This window comes from Mustela nigripes, chromosome 2 (genome assembly GCF_022355385.1).
Source record: "Mustela nigripes isolate SB6536 chromosome 2, MUSNIG.SB6536, whole genome shotgun sequence".
In the NCBI taxonomy this organism is placed as follows: domain Eukaryota; kingdom Metazoa; phylum Chordata; class Mammalia; order Carnivora; family Mustelidae; genus Mustela; species Mustela nigripes.
Window position 1 is genome coordinate 124,407,713 of NC_081558.1, and position 19,249 is coordinate 124,426,961.

The 19,249-nt window shown below is 42.1% G+C and overlaps 1 protein-coding gene across 4 annotated transcripts in view; it reads left to right on the forward strand.

Annotated features, from left to right (window-relative positions):
- Window positions 1-19,249, forward strand: part of TNIK (TRAF2 and NCK interacting kinase) — a 378,721-nt gene that overhangs the window by 70,634 nt on the left and 288,838 nt on the right. For all 4 annotated transcript variants that reach the window (XM_059391550.1, XM_059391551.1, XM_059391552.1 and 1 more), the window contains exon 2: window positions 7,556-7,621. In XM_059391550.1, the coding sequence (XP_059247533.1) occupies window positions 7,556-7,621 (66 nt within the window). The remainder of the gene's footprint in view (window positions 1-7,555; window positions 7,622-19,249) is intronic.

Here is a 19,249-nt window from a genome sequence, read left to right on the forward strand (position 1 = left end):
TAAAGAAGAGCTGGGTTATATTCTAGATCTCCCAGGTATATCGCAGAGCACCTTGCCTTTGTCCTGCATGTCGCTTGTCACTATAATTTAATTGTAATTTAATGACTGTGTACGTGTAGTTATGTGCTCGTGTCTATTCCTCCATCAGATTGGAAGCACCAGGAGGCAGAGGCCAGTGCACCCTTCCTTCTACTTTGGAAGGTAGCGGGGTGTGGAGGGTGTAGGTAGAACTCAGGGACTGAATAAACCCCATTGTGGAAAGTAAGACCTTTGGCTCCTCAGATCCCTACATTGGAAGGAGGGAAGGTCAGTGCAAAACGAGCGACCTTGCCTGTCTGTAAGCACCGTGTGGGCTAGCATTGGGTCATGTTATACATCCTTACAGTGTTTCCCAGCACTGTGCTTACTTTGGGAGAAGGATGGCATAGAAAAGCCTGAAGGCTCAAGATAAATATGGAGAGTTCTCCTACTGCTCCTGTTTTCTTTGTGCTGTTTTGCTTTTGTAAGCATATGCTTGTCAGTTAGGGCAGAAACCGAACGAAACAGCTGCTAAATATGGTTCTAAGAGAAATAACATTTTGGTCTTTTCAAGGCCCATAAGTTTAGAGTAAGCACAGTCATTTGACAGATGTCCGTAAGGAATCTGGGGGTGGGCAGTCATTCTGGGAGCTGTATCAGCCATTCATGCTCTGTCGGGGTCCCTCTCACCCTGCCTAACGATGGGTGACCCCAAGGGAAAGATCTGTCACAGAACGGGCTGTCTTTGAGAGGAGTTTGGGAGAAAGGATGTCTGGAACCTAAGCCATTGGCCATGATCTCTCCCAATCCCTCTCTTAATTTCATTTGAGAGAAGGGAGAAGGGCTGGGAAGGCTAGACATCATCCTTCATGATGCTAAGGAGCTAGTCATCCTGGTTTTATATTTAGGTTGGTCTTTCTCAATCTTTGGGATTTAGTGTAGAGATGTTATTTAGTGTTCTGATAAATCCAGTGTCATTCAGAGGGCTTGGAAGCATTAAAGTATAACTCCGTGATGGAGACCGTGAACCCCTACGTCTTCCATCTCTGTGCTCTGCTGTGAAGTCAGGCTTGAGCTGCCGATGCCGCCTGAATTGCATCAGCTGATGGAAGAGAGAATTTACTCCAATATCCCAGGAGCCCAGAGAAGTTAATGTGCCTTCCTAATTTCTCAGTAATTTCTAAAGAGACATCTGTTTGTCCATACATATTTGACCCTCTTTGCCAAGCGCTTGGTGGTGTTGGTTAAAAAACAATAGGTTTTCTTTTATTGGCTTTGTTCGTTGAAAACAGACGAAATACAGATGGAATTTCTCTGTGGCATATTCCTTGTATATTAAATGAACTTTTTTTGTTTCCGAAGAGAAAAAAAAAGGAAGGGAGGAGGTTACTCTTTGTTGAGATGATATTATGTGTCAGGCCCTGAGCTGGCCTAGAGATTTTTCAGAGCCATCACAGTGACCCTGTGAGGGAGGTAATATTATCCCCATTTTAAAGATGAAACTGAGGGGCACCTGGGTCTCTCTGGGTTAAAGCCTCTGCCTTCGGCTCAGGTCATGATCTCAGGGTCCAGAGATCGAGCCCCACATCGGGTTCTCTGCTCAGCAGGGAGCCTGCTTTCCTCTTCTCTCTCTGCCTGCCTCTCTGCCTACTTGTGATCTCTGTCTGTCAAATAAATAAATAAAATATTTTTAAAAAAAGAAAAGATGAAACTGAAGCTCAGAGCAGTTATGAAGATTGCCCGAGGCTGGAGAGCTAACAAGTGGTGAGGCAAGGGCTGGGAATGCTGATTCCACGAAGCTGATGGAGTACCAAGTGGTTAAAAGCCCAGGGTTTGGGGTCTGACCGGCCAGGCACCCATCCTAGCTCAGCCGCCCATGGGTGGTGTGACCTGAACCACCTGGTTTACCTCTCTGTGCCTCGATGGCCTCGTCTGTAAAATGAAGACTACAATAGCATCCACGTGACGCAACCGAAATAATTAAATGACCTACTCATGGAAAATGCTTAGAACAGTGTCTGGCGTATAAACACTTGTGAATTGTGGGCTATTACTGTGGTCTTCATTAGGGTGGCGAACCAAATTTGCCTTGATCCGTACTTGCTGAAAAGTTGCATTTTCTTTTATGGAACAGCTTGCCTTTTGATATGTAGTTATATTTCATTACGAAATAATGTAAACTACTCTACCTTAGAATTAAATTCTCTCCTCCATCTCCCAGCAAAGGTTAAGATCTGAATAAAGGCATGTATAGCCAACAGGGATTCCCGACTTTGGTAAATGTCAGTGATTTGCTCTTTCCTCCTTGGTGTATGTAACCTTCTTCCATGCCTTCCATCCTGGCTTTGTGAGTAGCTGAACAAACACAAGGAGAGAATTAAGCTGATTCTTGTCTCTTAGCTTTCCTGTCTTTGTAACATGATTATTAGGTATATGATCTCGTTGCATTGCACGGGGCCGCATCCCGACAGCCTGCCTTCTCAACGCCCCTGAAGCACAGCTTATACTCATGCACTTCAGGAATTTTCTTTAGAGCTGGGAATACCATAGGAGCTAATGCATGCGATGGTTTTGTGCAGTTGGAAGCAGGGTAAGGGGGGTGGAGGGGGTAGGGGCTGGGACACCTTGTCTAGATTGAAAAAGAAATGATGTAAGTTTGCTTGACCTTTGGCTCAACATTCTGATCCCATTTTTTCGCAGCTTCCTCCACACGTGTTGTGGAGATTTGGGAGTGGGATATCAACCTTATTTGGTGGATAATTATGTCTAGAAGTTATGTTGTGGACACCATGCTACGTGCTGGGAAATACTAAAATAAATATGTTACAGTCCTGTTTTTCAGGGCAGTTGTCATTTATCGAGGGCAAGAAATGGAAGAAGGGGTGGCACTACGTGAAATGGTTATCACAGAGCTATGTACAACATGCTGTGGGGGCAGAGAGTTGGTGGCGCTAATTTGAGAAAAGCTTCACAGGGGCGGTGGCATACTGGGCTTTTAGGGATGGGCTTGCCTGGTGGAGAATGGTAGAAGTAATAATCTTGGCTGACAGACGTCATGAACCCAGGCAAAGAGACCCGGCCTGTGAGGTGTGTCAGGGAAATGGCGGGTGGTTTGAGGTGATTGGTTATAGCACGGAATGATGGAACATGAGACTGGGAATGAAGACTGGGCCTAAGAATGACAGGACCTTGACTTTCAGTCATTGTGTAAGGTCCTAAAGCATGGTGTGTCGTGTCTATTTTAGAATGTTCAGTGTGGGGGCGCCTGGGTGGCTCAGTGGGTTAAGCCTCTGCTTTTGGCTCAGGTCATGATCTCAGAGTCCTGGGATAGAGCCCCGCATTGGGCTCTCTGCTCAGCAGGGAGCCTGCTTTCCTTCCTCTCTCTCTGCCTGCCTCTCAGCCTACCTGTGATCTCTGTCAAATAAATAAATAAAATCTTAAAAAAAAAAAAGAATGTTCAGTGTGAAGGGGGGAGAATTGATTGAAAGTAAATAGTCCCAGCAAGAGCAGGTGAGGCTTGGTGCGTGAATGGAGTGGAGTGCATGGTTATAATGGACACTTGGAGATGAATTCATTAGCACTTAGTGAACCACACGAGGTTGAAACTTCGGGGCTAGCCTACCTTTAAGGTCTGGAGGGGGAAGAAACAGAATCTCTGCGAAAGACTGAGTGGTATGCTAGAAGACAAGGGAGGGGATGTATTTCAACAAGAGTGATGGTGCTCAGCCATGTAATGCCTCAAAGGGAACAACTAGGACAGGACTGAGAAGAGACTGTTATAGAGAGAGGTTGAGTCATTGGTGACCCTTGGGAGAAATTATGTTAGTGTCCTCCAAGACTGGAGAAAACGGAGGAGTGAGTGCTTACCATGTTCAAGCTGTAGCACTATTCCACAAAAGCCTAACTAGCAATTAGACTCATTTGTGTAAGGGAGTGTTCACAAACCTCAGCTCTCCAGGTACTTGGAGTGGAGGTAGGGGAGAGGGAAGCTTTGGATCGGGGCTTAGTTCAAGTGCCCCTGAACAATACTGCATTCTGCTTTCTGAGGTCTCAGAGAGCCCCCTCCTTGCAAATACCATGACTCCAATTGTGCCATTCTGTCTTATTACTGTTGGCATTCCGTAGAAGATAGATGCTTATAGGTTTCTCTTCCAATTCCAAACTGGTATTCATTTCTAGCCACAATGTTTGTAAGTGATTGCTGTGATACGTCACCCAGATCTCCACTCTGCACCTGAGGCATTCACTGTCCACCTGCTGATTGTTGTCACCTGGAGATTGTCCTTAGCAGAAGAGTGTCACTTCATGCAAGATCATAACCTCTGGGCTGGGGACAGGGGACAGCCTGCATGCAACGACTAGTCAATGGAGGTGGGTGCAAAGGCCCCCATACCTCAGGGTAGGGTAATTTTGGAGGTTCACCCAAGCTCTAGAGCTCCTGTGGGATCAGATGAAGTTTTGGTTCCACTGCATAACAGCTGAACTCATTCCTTTTCCTCAGTCCGGTCCTTCTTCCTTCACTCCCAACTGGTCTTGATTCCGAGGCACACCCCCATAAACTCCCTCTGTAAATCTCTGCAATTCTGAGTCCCATTTTCTGGGGAACCACCCTCATTTGATGATTGTTTCCAGTTTGGTTGCCTACCCAAGGTGAGTCGCCAGTCCAACTGCGGTTACTCTGACCTTTGCTTTTGAGCCCCTTGGGTGTGTCCAGGGGAAAGACCCCATTTCCCAGACATTGCACTTCCTTGGTTCTGAGCCATCAGTCTACTAATGGACGGAGCCATAGGCCCATTAGTGGCCTGTTCAAGGAAAGGAAAGAGCTAGAAGTCAGTAGCCTAGTTCTACCTGAGACCAGCCTATTAAACCTCAGCCCGGAGGATGGGTCCGTGTGGTAGGGCGGCCCCTGGGCATAGAAGCTGGTCCCAGCTCCATTTCCTGTTTCTGCTCCTGTGCTCCCCTTCCACCCCACCCCTCCCCCTATGCTTTCTAGGCTCCTTGGAGCAGGTGGTAATCACCGTCCTGCTTCTCTCTTTCGTTCAAATTTTGTTTTTTAGTCAAGGAAAAAAAAAAGAAGAAAAACGAATGTTGAAAACACAATTGAGATATTTCAAGCAAATGTAGAACCTCTCTCAAAATTTGTTGCAGAAACACCACTGAGCAAACAAACTACTGGGAGCACAGCTTAGAAACAAACAGCAGCTGCCACCATTTGTGGGCTTTTTTTTCCTGTTCCCTCATTTCTTTCTAATTCTGTTTGTAATAGAACCTGCTGCTCTGCAGCCTAGCAGTTTCACACGCATCATTTTCCTGCCCATCCTGAGCCCTCCCAGGTGGTCTTTCTGCTACGGGGTCTCTGTCGCCAGAGCTCTGGGCCCTTACCGTGGTTCCTGTCACACGGTTCCATTGGGATCGCTGTTCACACCCCCTGACCTGGTGTGGTTGGCTGGAACTTCTGGACTTCTCAGGCTGTGAAGTCTGAGTCGAGTCTGGAATGGGGTTTTTGGCCCTCATGGCTTTAGAACAAGGGATTATACGGATGACAATTCTTTCTCAGGGGTAAAGTGCTTCAACTGTTAGGTTTTTATTTTATTTTATTTTATTATTTTATTTTCTGTGTGGACTCTTTGAAGGCACATAGCAAAGGGCTTGTCTTGGACCTGGTTTGATAAAAATCATAACTTACTTACTTAATTTATTTGTAAGATTTATTTATTCATTTGAGGGAGGGGGAGAGAAAGAGAGAGAAAGAGAGAGAGAGAGGGAGATAGCAAGTGGGGGGAGGGACAGAGAGAGAAGGAAAGAGAGAACCACAAGCAGACTCCCTGCTGAGCGGGGAGCCCAACAGAGGTTTCGGTTCCAGAACTTCGAGATCATGACCTGAGCAGAAATCAGGAGTCAGTTGCTTAACCGACTGAGCCACCCAGGCGCACCTAAAGACTGTAACTTGAAAGAACTCCCACTTGTCACGTGGAATCTATTTGGCTCCTTCCCCACGAATAGCAGCCCTGAAGCAGCCCTTCATCCTTTAAATGCTACTAGTGGCATGCTGTTCTTCAGCTTAAAAATGATTGCTATGAGACACGAACAGATTGCCAGCTGTATGTGGGGTGTGGTGCTAAGCCCTTACTCCCTCTTCATCAGAGCTCTGCAAGGCAGGGGTCATTTCCATCTTATCTGCCCAGAGCCCGAGCTGCTCTGTCGCCGTGTGCTATAGTGATGCATCCGATCAAGGGAAAGCTGGTGTTCAACCCAGGTCTGTCTGCATCCAAAGCCCAGGCATTCCCTCCCCTGCCTCTCAGTCACCCTAACGATATACGGCAGTGCTCTCATAACAGCGTTGACTCTTTTTTGGTCTTTCTTACTTGTCCCTCCCTCAGCATTTTTTTTTTTTTTAAGTGAGTTAGTGCCCAACATTTAAATATTAGGACATCTTGGAAACAAAACGAAATGAAAAACTTTAGACCAGGCAATATAGTGCTCATAGGTGGACATAATCTCAGCTGGGTCCAGCTGTGTGACCAACGTGACCAACTCCGCCCCCCCCCCCCCCCCCCCCCCTGCCCGAGGGAGACGTGGCTTCTCCAGGTTGCTGAAGACCCCAGCTGCCCCCTTCATTCTTTGTGTTACGTGATTCACCTCTGTGGACATTTAAGTTTGTGATTCCTCATTTAGGCCCTTAAAGAAACAATTTCTGTCCAGTGAGGTAGCAATAGAGGTCAGATTAAGTGTATGCTTCTGACTTGAATTTTACAGGCTTTGTACTTTTTTTCAATTCAGGGAGATAATAATTTAGTAATAAATAGCAGCCATTATTGGACATTTATTGAGCACCCTAACAGTTAGCGGACTCTGAAGGTTAGAGGGACCTCCCGCTTGGTGGTCACGATGTGCATAAATCTCTGATTCAGCTGGTATTCAGAATCCTGCAGGGACGCTTCCTGTGGGCAGTACAAGATCCGGAGACTAGGCACAGAACATATGTGGCAGGGATTGGTGTTGTAGAGAGGTGAGGTGAAGCCAAAGGAAGACATTCGGGGGGGGGGGGGCAGCCGTGTTGATTGCATGGGCTCTTGGGAACCGTTCACTACCTTACATGATTCCCCCACAATATAGAAACACCCCTTTCTTAACTGCGTTCAACAAAATGGACAGCCCAGAAATTTCAAAGGGAAAGATCTCAAAAATTAGAATCCCTCCCAGGATGATGGGTCTTTCATTTTATCCGGATGTACCTGCAAGTGTATTTCCATTTGGTAGTGAGAAATGTGTTCATTCTTTTTTACTGTTTTGGTGGAAGTCGTGTCTCCTTTTGTCTGCTTTAAACATATCTCATAGAAATATAAAATGAAAACAAAGTGAATTTTGACGAGTTTCCTATCTGCAGCTGACTTAAATTTTAATAGCAAGTAAAATTAACACATGACCGCTCCCAAAGCTGAAGTTGTTATTTATTTGCTTATTTTAAATGTTTGCTTTTGCTCAAGACAATGTCTGGAATATTGTTTTGAAATTTTGTTTGTTTATTTTCTTTTAGGACCCTGCAGGGATCTTTGAATTAGTGGAACTTGTTGGAAATGGAACATATGGACAAGTTTATAAGGTAAGTTCATTGAGTTTGAACGTGACTTCTGTGTGGTTTTTGATTCATGAATGCCAAACACCAGTGCTGTCTTTTATTGCTCATATATGCCTTACAGCAGATTTAAAACAAAATAATATGCTTCTTAATTGACTCTCCATCTTTTAAAATATATCTGTAGTCCCATTGCCTAAACGGCGGGATTTGGGCCTTGTCCTTCATTGTATATTACAATGTTTACATCCAATACATGAATTTCAGTGCTGCCTATCTGAAGCTCTTTCTGTGTTTGGTTTCCTTTACTTTAACACTGCTAGAATTGGTTTTCAAAGGCGGAAAGGATGCCTTTTACTTTCAAAATTTAAGGTATTAAAGTGTTGCATCTGGAAAAGTAGATTTGCTATTGGCCCAGGGCCTGAATTAAACTGAGCTTAGTGAACAGTGTTAGGAGAAACCTGGCTACCTCACAAAGCAAAGGTGTAATGGCAGCAATGACTTTTAGAAGACAGGCAATAAATAAAAGTTAAACCTGAGTCAAGGAATAAGAAATATCTTTTTTGTCCTTTTACTAAATTTTGCTTGTGAGTTCACTCAAAAATGCTTTTAAAAGATATTTCCCCCTGAAAGGATCTTAAAAAAAATTTTTTTTAAAAATGTGTGTGGAGGGGCGCCTGGGCGGCTCATTCATTAAGCGTGCCTTTGGCTCAGGTCATGAACTCAGGGTCCTGGGATCAAGCCCTGCATTGGGCTCCCTGCTCAGTGGGGATCTGCTTCTCCCTTTCCCACTCCCTATGCTTGTGTTCCCTGTTTCGCTGTTTCTCTCTGTCAAATAAGTAAATAAAATCCTATTAAAAATGTGGGTTGATTTCCCTTTCAGTTATCAAAAGGAAACAGAAATGGACTGTTTTGGATTAAAATTCAGGGGTTTTAGTAAATGAGCTGTTGAAATAAATGGCTTCAAAACAAACCAGTCCTTTTCTCATGATTATTTCTAGGGAAATACCCATCATGAGATGGGTTGGTATTTTCATTATGAATGATCTCTTTTTGTTCTGTTTTTAGAAGTTCTTTCTCTGATCCCCAAACTTCTCTTAGTGGTTAAAATTACTGTAATAGCCATCCATATTGTAATATTTCCAATTCTAGAGAATGTCAAAAAGCACACACACACACACACACACACACACAAAATTGACGTTCTTGAGAATCTGAAAACAATTGTAAATAGATACATTTAAACATTTCCTTATTGGGAGGGACACTTTATTATCTACCCAGGGGAAAAGTTCTCCCTTGCTAGAAACCATTGTTTCTTAAAATATCAGCCCTTTGCGATTAGACGGAATGTAGTCCACCCAAGCTATTCACTTGACGTTGATCCTGTCTGACACAAGAAAGAAATGTGTCTCAGCAAATGCTTTTAAATACTGTCGATGAAGATAATTAGCCTGGAAGATTGTGTTATTGCATTTTGAGAAATTGGATTGAACTTGTGAATTAATGTGGGCTAATGAATTAAGCTCTGATCTAGGTAGAAAATTACTTCTGATTTGCCCGCAGTATGGAGTTGCAACTCTGTTGCATGCTCTTGGTTTTATGGTGCCTTCTCGTAGAATCATTCCATTGTACCATGCTTCCCACCTGTAGAATGTGCATTTGGGGGAAAAAGTCACAGCTTTGTACACTAATCCAAGAAGTAGACACACACTCTTGAAAAAGAAGACGACAAAGAGATGAAGTTAAGGATGAGAATGTTTGGAAAATTCATAATTACCCCTAATTTCTTGTCACCTGAAAAGAAAAGGAAGCAAATGTCAAGAGGTGTCAGGTCTTTTTAGAAAGGAAAGATATTTACCAACTATGTTGTTAACATTATTCTAAAGAAGCCATTCTTGGGGACACCTGGGAGGCTCAGTTGGTTGAGTGTCTGACTCTTGATCTTGGCTCAGGTCTTGATCATGACTCAAGTCTTGATCTCACAGTGGTGAGATAGGGCTCTGTGTTAAATGAAGGAAGGGAGGGAGTTTTAGTGGTTGATATAAAACTTTGGCACCACTCAAGCTGAAGGGAAACTGCAAAGAAAGGTCTTAGCTAACACACTGGCATCTGGGACAGAAGATTTGGTCTCTTTTACCAGCTCTAAGTATTGTTTTGTGGTATCACAGCTTTTCTGTGCATTAGTCAAGTGAGAATATAGTTAGAAATGTTTTGGGGGACTTGTAATGATATATCTGAAGAATTAAAAAACCCCTGCTCATTCAAGGGGTTCATTTCTAGGCAACTCAGATGATATTAAGTGGCATCTGCTTATGAACAGAGATACCTGGGTTTCCTGAGCCACTAATCCAGTCCTTTTGTCACCCTGAGTTCTGAAGGATTTAAGCTTAAAAAAAGAGCAAAATCAGAGGCCCTTGGGTGGCTCAATCAATTAAGCGTCTGACTTTTGATTTTGGCTCAGGTCATCATCTCAGGGTCCTGGATGTGAGCTCTGTGTCTGTCTGGCTTCAGGTTCAGTGGGGAGTCTGCTTGAGATTCTCTCTTCATCTCTTCCCCTGCCCCTCCCCCCATATAAATAATAAATCTCTAAAAATAATGTAGCAAAATCAAATACATGTGAACTTAAAAATAAGTTATGAAGTGATTGTTTATATTATAGGTTATATTACCTTCTAGGAAATAGGTGTATTTCTAAAATACTAGAGACATAAATAGAAATTTTATAGCCCTAAGAAGAGATTCTTACTCACAAAAATTTATGTGATAAATTCTCACTTTATATTAAGTATTAAACCTTTGATTTTAATTTTTTGTAAATCCAGTTTTTGATGTTCCTGAATTTCATAAAATTAAGTATAGTTTTTTTGGGGACAATTATATAGACATTGTCTTTATTTTACAGAAAGATTTCATTTTAAGTTTCTTTTCATAAGTTGTCCTAAGAAAGTCATGATATAATTTTATTTATAAGTAGTTTTTAAGAAACCTACTTAATCCAATAAACAAAAATGTGCACAAAAATTATAGATATTAAGAGAATGTTTTCTGCAGTCTGTTTGAATATGAGCCACATACATCTGGATCTGGAAATCCAAATATTTCATATAAAGGTCATAGTAATGTTTAGCTTTTCCAAGTTATTTCTAGTCTTGATCCTGGGTCTGGCTTGGGCTCTCTGTCCTTGGAAGGCTAGATTTGTTTATCTTTAGCATTTTGGTCCCAGGTGGTTAAGTGACAATTCAGTTTTTTTTTTTTTTTAACTTTATTTATTGGTCCAAGTACCTAAATAATAGAGTAGTGGTTGGTTGTCTGTCAGGACCTTTATTGTGGAAATCATCTTCCTGGGCCCATGGCTCCCATTAAAAACCATACCAACCAAAGGCCACATGCCTATTTACTAACAATTTCGGCTGTTCATTGGCATGCCACATATTGGGAGCTAATGGAATTCAGATACATTTTTGTTAAAGTAATTATTTTAATAAGTTGAGATAGTTGTTTAATGTTCACTGCTAAAACACCACTAAATCTTAGCCACAGATTTCAAAAACGAATGTTAGTCTATCCTGTTTCTTTCTCTTCTCTTTTTTTTTTTAAGATTTCATTTATTTATTTGACAGACGGAGATCACAAGTAGGCAGAGAGGCAGGCAGAGAGAGAGAGGGGAGGAAGCAGGCTCCCCGCTGAGCAGAGAGCCTGATGTGGGGCTCGATCCCAGGACCCTGGGATCATAACCTGAGCTGAAGGCAGAGGCTTTAACCAACTGAGCCACACAGGTGGCCCCTATCCTGTTTCTTAGTTTCCCTTTTTGAAATGCACATTGCTTATTACAGAGATGGAGACATTCTTGATCCCAGGGTCAGTGTGAATTAGAAACATGGTAGAATCCTCTTTATCGCTCAGGTTTTTCTCAAAACCTCCTAAAGGTTGTATAGCATGGACTAAGGAGGCTGCCTTGCGTGTTGCAGTGCACATGTGGGGAGCAATGTGAGTGAGTGAGCCTGTGTGCTTTCAAAGGGTTGCAGAGGTCCTTTTAGGGCATCTAATCTAATCATTCCTCTGCCAAATGTCTGTTCAGCCCAACCTTGAATACTTCTCGTCATGTAGAACTCACTACTTCCATGTCAGTTCATTTGCCTGCAATTCTCTTTGAATGTTCATCATCATTTTGAGCCAACATTCTGCCTTCCTAAAGTATTTACCATATCAGGTTCATTGCATACCCTTGGAGCTACTTTAACAAAATAAAATTAAATCTTCTTCCACAAGATTGTAGTCCTCAGATGTTTGAAGACTTCTCTGTTCTTCCCCTAAACACATACTTGTGTCTCCTGTTCTTTAGGCAATATAGCCTTGAACTGCTTGATTAATTCTTCATATGACACAGACCTGAGACCCTTCATTATTCCAACCTTTACCCAGAGCTAGTCCAATATATTACTAAAAATAAATACTTTATACCTTTAAAAAAAGGCTTTATTTATTTATTTGAGAGAGAGAGAGAGAGCGAGCGAGCACAAGCATGTGGTAGGGAGGGGCACAGAGAGAGAGAATCCTCAAGCAGACTCCCCACTGAGTGCAGAGACTGATGCTAGGCAGTACCCATGACCCATAAGATCATGGTCTGAGCTGAAATCAAGAGTCAGACACTTAACAGACTGAGCCACCCAGGTGCCCCTAAAAACAATACTTTATACTTTTAAGTAGTTTTCTATTTTACAAAACATTTTGTATATGTGATCTGATTTCTGATTTAATTCCTATACTAATTTCATGAGAAGTTTGTTCTCAACTCAAGATCTTTTTAGCAATAGTTTCCTCTGTCTAGAAAACTTTTCCCCAACCCTCTCATGACTGGCTCCTTCTCCAGGTCTTAGTTCAAATGTTACCTCCTCAAGGAAACCACTTTCCATCCTTGTGTCTAATACACACAGCCACTACCTCTGCCTCCTCCCCCGCCATAGACTTTCTCTATTACATCAACTTGTTTTATTGTCTTCCTGGCATTGCCATTCTCCAAAATCATCCTGCTTCTTTGTTTGAGCATGTGGTAAATAATTTAAATGCATAACTAAAGTAAAATCAGGGTAGGGACCTAGTGGTGGTATCTAACCAGCATTGTATCCCTCGTCTGGCACATAGTAGATGTTGATGACTCTGGGGCCCAGAATTGAGCTTTATTCTCCTTGGTAATTCTTTTTATATTCATTTCCAGGTTTTTTTTTTTTGGCATTTCCCATAAAATATTAGTCTGCGTACTTCAAAAATGCATATTTGCCCAAACTTAATTAACAAAATGCCCTACTTACACTTTATGCTGGAAAGTGGTTGTGGATTTTGTGTAAAATGAATTGTTGATAGTCTCTAGAAGCCAGACCCATGCTGGACATTTACAGAATGAGGCAGATCCATTTTCTGGGGTTTCAGTCTCCTGGCAGGGTCTCTTAAACTCTAGTGTGCAAAACAAATACTTGGGAACTTATTAAAAGTATAGATTGCTGGGATCCATCTCTGAAATTCTGATTCAGTAGGTCTGCCATGGGGTCCAGGAACCTGCACTTTCACTAAGCATATGGGTTCATTCTGAGGGGTAGGGCTGTGGGGCCATGCCTCCAGAAAATGCAAAAATGATTGTAGATTACTCTGTTGTAGTGCCACTTGAGTGAACGCTAATCCTAATGCTTTTTGTAATTATTTACTTTAGGATTTCCATGCTGACTCCCAAGTTACATCAGTTGAGAAGTCAAAAACATAAAGATCCTGACCTGAGATATGATGCCAGCCAGTTTTGATGTACTCATTGAAAGATTAAACTTTTGGTGTTTTTGTTTGACATGTTGTGATTACAATTTAAGGTTGTCCTGAATAATTCAACTCAAGACCTAAGAATCAATATGGCCAAACCGACTTGGTATAGATAGAAGAATCTGAAGCTGTTACATGAGATTTCCTCAAGTCTGTATAGTGTGATCTCTTAATTAACTTTCAGTTAAAATAAGATAAGCCATTTTAATAGTGAGCTTATCAATAAACTTGATATGAAGATGGCTGACTGATATATTCAGGATGCAGTGTAGCTTTTCATAGTCCATTGTAAGAAATCATGAATTGCACTATTCACTTCTCTTTTGGTAAGGGGTATGGAGAGAATGTTGTGTTTCTTAGATAATAGTGGCCTTTATTTATTTATTTATTTAAATAAAAAATTTCCAACACAAAGAATGCATTATTTCAAAGTTGTTGAGTGCCAATGAAAAAAGCCATGTGCATTGTGTGGGAAGAATATAGAGCCAACTGAGATGGTTCCTACTGGATAGAAGTGTGCAATCAGATTATCTCACTGGGACTTTGAGTGCTTCCTACATGCTAAAAGTATTCCTAGATACTGTCTTAGTTACTCCTCATGATTCTGCAGGCGAAGAAACTAAAGCACTGTTTGTGAAACCACATTATCACTCCAATGCAGGGTTTCTCAATATTGGAACTGTTACCATTTTGGGAGGACTAACTCTTTGTTGTGGGGGGCTCTCCTGGGCATTGTAGGATATTTAACAGCACCCCAGCCTCTATCCATGAGGTATCAGTAGCCCTTCAAAATCATGATATCAAAAATTTTTCCTGACTTTGCCAACTATTTTCTGGGGAGCAAAATCATCCCCAGTTAGAACCACTTCTCTAAGAAGACGAGATAGCAAAACTCTCAAAATTGGTGGGCAGAGACAGTGGGAGTGTAGTGTATGGAGCAGTAGTGCTGCCCAGGCAGAATGGAGACACCAGTGGACTATGGGGGGCGGGGGTGGATCTGGAAGAAGCCTGGAGGTTTTGGCTTTTGCTCGTGTTGGAGTGTAATTCAGCATTTTAGTAACTGGAGAGGAGTGTAGTAAAAAGGATTTTGAAGCCAGACTGAGCTGGATTCCCAGTCTGGTTCTGCCTGGTTCTGGTTGTGTGAGGACAGCCAACTCACTCTCCCTATCTGGACGTCTTTATCTGTTCATAATAGTGCAGTGGAGGGCTGTCAAGAAGCCTGAGGTGTAGGGTGTATCACCTCAGCATAGTGCCTGATATCAGCACAGTAGGCATCAGCAACCTCTGCTTCTCCCCAAACACACATGCCAGTGGAGCCTAGCTTCCTAGCTCTTTCCGTGGTCTTATTTTTGTAAAATTTATGACCTGAAAAAGGTATTTGCAGAAGATGAAGCCAGAAACACATATAGCCTTGTGCTTCCCCTTCTACCTTGGATTTCTTGGTATTTATGTAGGCTCCGAATTGCATGATTTATATTAAATCCAGTTCGCAATACTTCTTTTATGGCATTTGATGATGTCATTGCCAATGAGATACTAGAGTTGATTTTTAGGATTAAAAAACAACCCAGCTTCCCAGTAATTTGTAAAGAAAAGATAGATTATTAAGGGGAAAAAAATTGGTTGTAGCACTCTGGAACTTTGGGGGTGGGGGTGAGAGGACTCATTTACTCTTGAAATGTGTTGTCTTGATGAGCTCTTCATCCTCATAGATCGCCATGTTGTTTGCAGCTAACTTGGCTCAAGACCATGGCACCTTGTGCTCTGATCTGTTGAGTGTAATGCATTAGATGGTTGCCATGTGAGCTCAGAGGGAAGACTTTCATGAGTGGGTGTATGTCACATGCCATATGGAAAGGTTGTTTTCCCTGTTAGGTGGCAGGACCTCCAGAGTGGGGGAGCATCCAAAACTTGCCACAGTGAATGATGTGGGTTTTCTTGTAGCTACTAGTGGTTCTCGGCCCTCCCTGTTTGTAGAAATCATCTGGATAGCTTTGAAAAACTAGACAGACCTGGACCCTTCTCTAGAGACTTGGTTTTCACTGGTTTGGGTAGAGTTGGTTTCTGGAACTTCCCAGCTGCTTCTAATGTGCAACCAGAACTGACGGCCACTGGACTAATGTGCTGCTTCTCAGGTGATCCAGGGGCACTTCTTGATGTCCTTGCCTTTGGGAGGAGTCTCTGACACTCTTATCTCCATCTTGGGGTTTTGTTTACCTTACTTATTCATTTTTTCAGCATCAGCCTTTATAATAAGCATCTATTATCAGCTTGGCATGCGTGTGCCCACCTTCCATTGGAAGTGCTTAGATGGTTTCAGTTTAAAATGCTTCCATTCCATCTCATATCAGTGAGTTGCCAAATCACTGGATGCACAACACCCTGGTGACTTGTAGTTTTTAGATCTTGTAACACCCTTAATGACTTGGTGATTATAAGGCAGTCTCATGTAATTAAATAGTCAGTACTTCCTATGTATAACCACCATATTTTGGAACATTTGTAACCTGTAAAATAAAACTCTGCCAGGAATATAAACACAGAATTTAGAGTCATGCACAGTTCTAACTATTTTGTACATGGGAAACATTTGAGACCCCTTTGGAAAAGAATAACCAATTCTTATTAACCAGTTAATTAATTGGAGCCCTGAGATTGAATTTCTTATCTCTGTGGTTTAACCTCAAATGTAATTTTATAAAATCGAATTGGACATTTTGCATGTGCAAAAATAACTATCTCTTGTTTGATAAGCAAATACATACTCTTTTCTAAGTCGAAACCTGGCTTGGTGGTGAGGATTTGGAATGGGGAACAAAGCATTGCCAGGGCTTCCAAATCAGGCTGAGGGCAACCCGTTTGCCAAGTACTGTGGCCCTGACCTTTGCTTCTGATTTGGGTCCTGTTGCTTACTTTCCAAGGCAAGGCACACAGCTTGTCTTTTTTGATGTTGTTGTTGTTCCTGTCTACAACAAGGGAGAAATGAAGAGTGGCTTACTTACTGAGAACTCTTGGTAAATACCAAATAGCTATCATTTGAATATGGGGATAATAACTATATTCTCTTCCTAGGCTATGCAGAAGAGTTATGAGCCAGATGATGTGAAGAGCTCAGTCTTCTTTAGGGGGAAGTTGCTTGATTACTTTAGAAAACTTGCCCCGGTTACATAATTTGGCTGCTAGGATAGAGTCTTTGGCAGGCCACTAGAGTGCCCTGGGTGATGCTTGTCTTTACAGTATTCCTTGAGCTACTGAGTTTTGGTCTTATGCCTAACATTTAGGAAGGCAGTGTGAGGCTCCTAGCTGAATGGACTGGAAACCTTGCTCCTTTTCAGTTTTGCTTCCACTTATTGTGGTAAAATATAAATGCCATGGAGTACTATTGAGTAGCTGTAATCAGCACCAGCCAAATCCAGAACTTTCCACTGTCCCTCACTGAAACTCGTACCCTTTGACAATTAACTCCTCATTCCCTACTTCCCTTCCTCCTCTCTAGCCTCTGATCTTTCTTTTAAACAATACTCCTGGTTAACTTAATTGTAGAGGTAATGGTTTCCCAGAGGGTTTCTTGCAACTCAGGCTCTCCAGTAAGCCTGGAAAGGTCCTGCACATCTGTCCATCCGTGTATTGGCGTTCCTCAAGATGACTTACAGATAGCCCGCTTTATCCTCAGAGGTGACTGACCACCAGCCCCTGGAGGGTTGCATCTTGTTCTAGGAAGCCAAAGCCACCTGAGTCCTTGATTTTTCTACCCTGTTTTTATTGAAATAAAGTGATCCTTCTCAGGTTGGGGTGGAGGTAGAGGTCAAGGTCAACAAAAAATGTACAAGCATTTTGTATGAATCCTAAAAGAGTGCAGTTAATGTTTTCTCTATAAATATGTTCTAGGTTGTGCTTGTATTTATTACAGTTTTATGAATGAAGTTCCCTATTGCCTTTAGATGTATCAACTGTTTTCTTTTCTAGCAGAATTTCTTTTTTCTTTTCTTTCTTTCTTTTTTAAAAAATATTTTATTTATTTATTTGACAGAGAGAGAGAGAGAGCGAGCGCGAGCACAAGCAGGGGCAGAGGGAGAGGGAGAAGCAGTCTCCCTGCTGAGGAGGGAACCTGACGTGGGCCTTGATCCCAGGACCCTGGGGACATGTCTTTAGCTGAAGGCAGACACTTAACCAACTGAGCCACCCAGGTCCCCCAGGAAATTTCTTTTTTCATCAGAGGTGCCACATTTCACTCAACAGTAGAATGTTCTGGTTAGAGAACTGTTGAGGTCTCCTTCATGTAACTATTCCTTCATCAATGCGACACTCACCTGGTACTCCTTTCCCTGCATCAATCCACACAGCAGCCCCACACTTAGGTTCTACACCCCCCATTCCCAGGTCCCTCATGATGGGATCTCTGTCTCTCCTTCCAGCCTTGCCTTTGTCCCATCCTGACTTACTGTGTTCTTCAGTACTATCTCATTGCTCGGCATTCATGCATAGCCTACATGCTCTCTATTCGTGCTAGCTACCCTGCTTCCTGAACTGCTGGCTCAGGCAGTGACCCCCTTCTCTATACCCTGTGACGCCTGCTGACTTCTTGCTGCACTGACCTCACAGCTTGGTAATGTTCTGGTTGTTTCTAATCTAACCTCTGAGCTCCTTGAGGTCCAGAACATTACTTTACTTTTTCTTTAGTGCCAATGCAGGGTAAATGGTTAAGAAAAAAAGAGCATACCACTCTATTCTGCTGAGTTTGAAATGCTCTTTCTCAATGGAATATGTTTCATTTTTGCTTAATCTCAAGTGTTGAATCCAGGATTATTTCTAGAATAATATAATGTATAAATATATACTGTTTTTTCTTAACTATATAATTTTTAATAGCCAACAGCAGCTTAAACAAATACTGATAAGTTAAATATTTAAGTGTCCACCTTCCATGTAGTGTAACAAAAATAGGATAGGGAAAAAAAATGCTTTCTTTTCTTTCTAAAACTAGCTTCATGGACATGATTCTAAAACTGCCCCTGTGGGAAAACAAAAGGGGCCACAGCTCATCTGAACTCGTAAAGATGCTGCTATACAGTAGTACATATGCTCACATATGTGAATTTTCTTAGGTTTTCCTTCTGCCCTGTCTTCGGGACGGTGGAGTTAAACAGCGACACTGATGGTTGTAACCATTCTCCTGACTCTTACTTATTATTTCCCTTGACATTTACACTTCCCCCACCAATGCGATCGAAGAGGTATGGCTATCCCTGTTTTAAAGATGGAGAACTTGAGGTCTCGGAGTTTATACATGACCTTCCTGATGTCATCAAGTAGGCGACAGAGCCTGACTTGTGGTCAAGTAGCCTGAATCTCTTTAAATGTTTGGCGGGGATTAGTTTTGCCCTCCCTTTGCACTGCATATTTAGAATTCATCTTAAGTAGATCCCTGAGACGTCGGAATTTATAACCTAAAGCAATGATGTCGTGACTTATTTCAATATGTAGTTCTTCTAATCTTTCTATCCAAAATACTGACGTGGGCTCAATGGCTGGGTAATTAATCACTGATTTGTTAGCAAGTGGAGACACTGTTTTTTAATACAACAAACAAATTTGCTATTTTCCCAGGAAGATAATAAGAAGGGAATTCTTTTCCATCTACAAAAAGGCTTTGGCAGGTTTTGTGCTTGTTACATTTTACAAAAAGAAAAGCTGCTGTGCTGATCATTTGAGGGAATTGGTTGTTTCTTTTCTCATGATTTGTTTTTGGTGGGAGAGGGGGAGACCAGTGTGTTTCTAGACTTCTTAAAAAATCAGCTCCAATAACCAGGTGTGTTTTGTTTTGTTTCCCTCCTTTTGGCAAAAGGC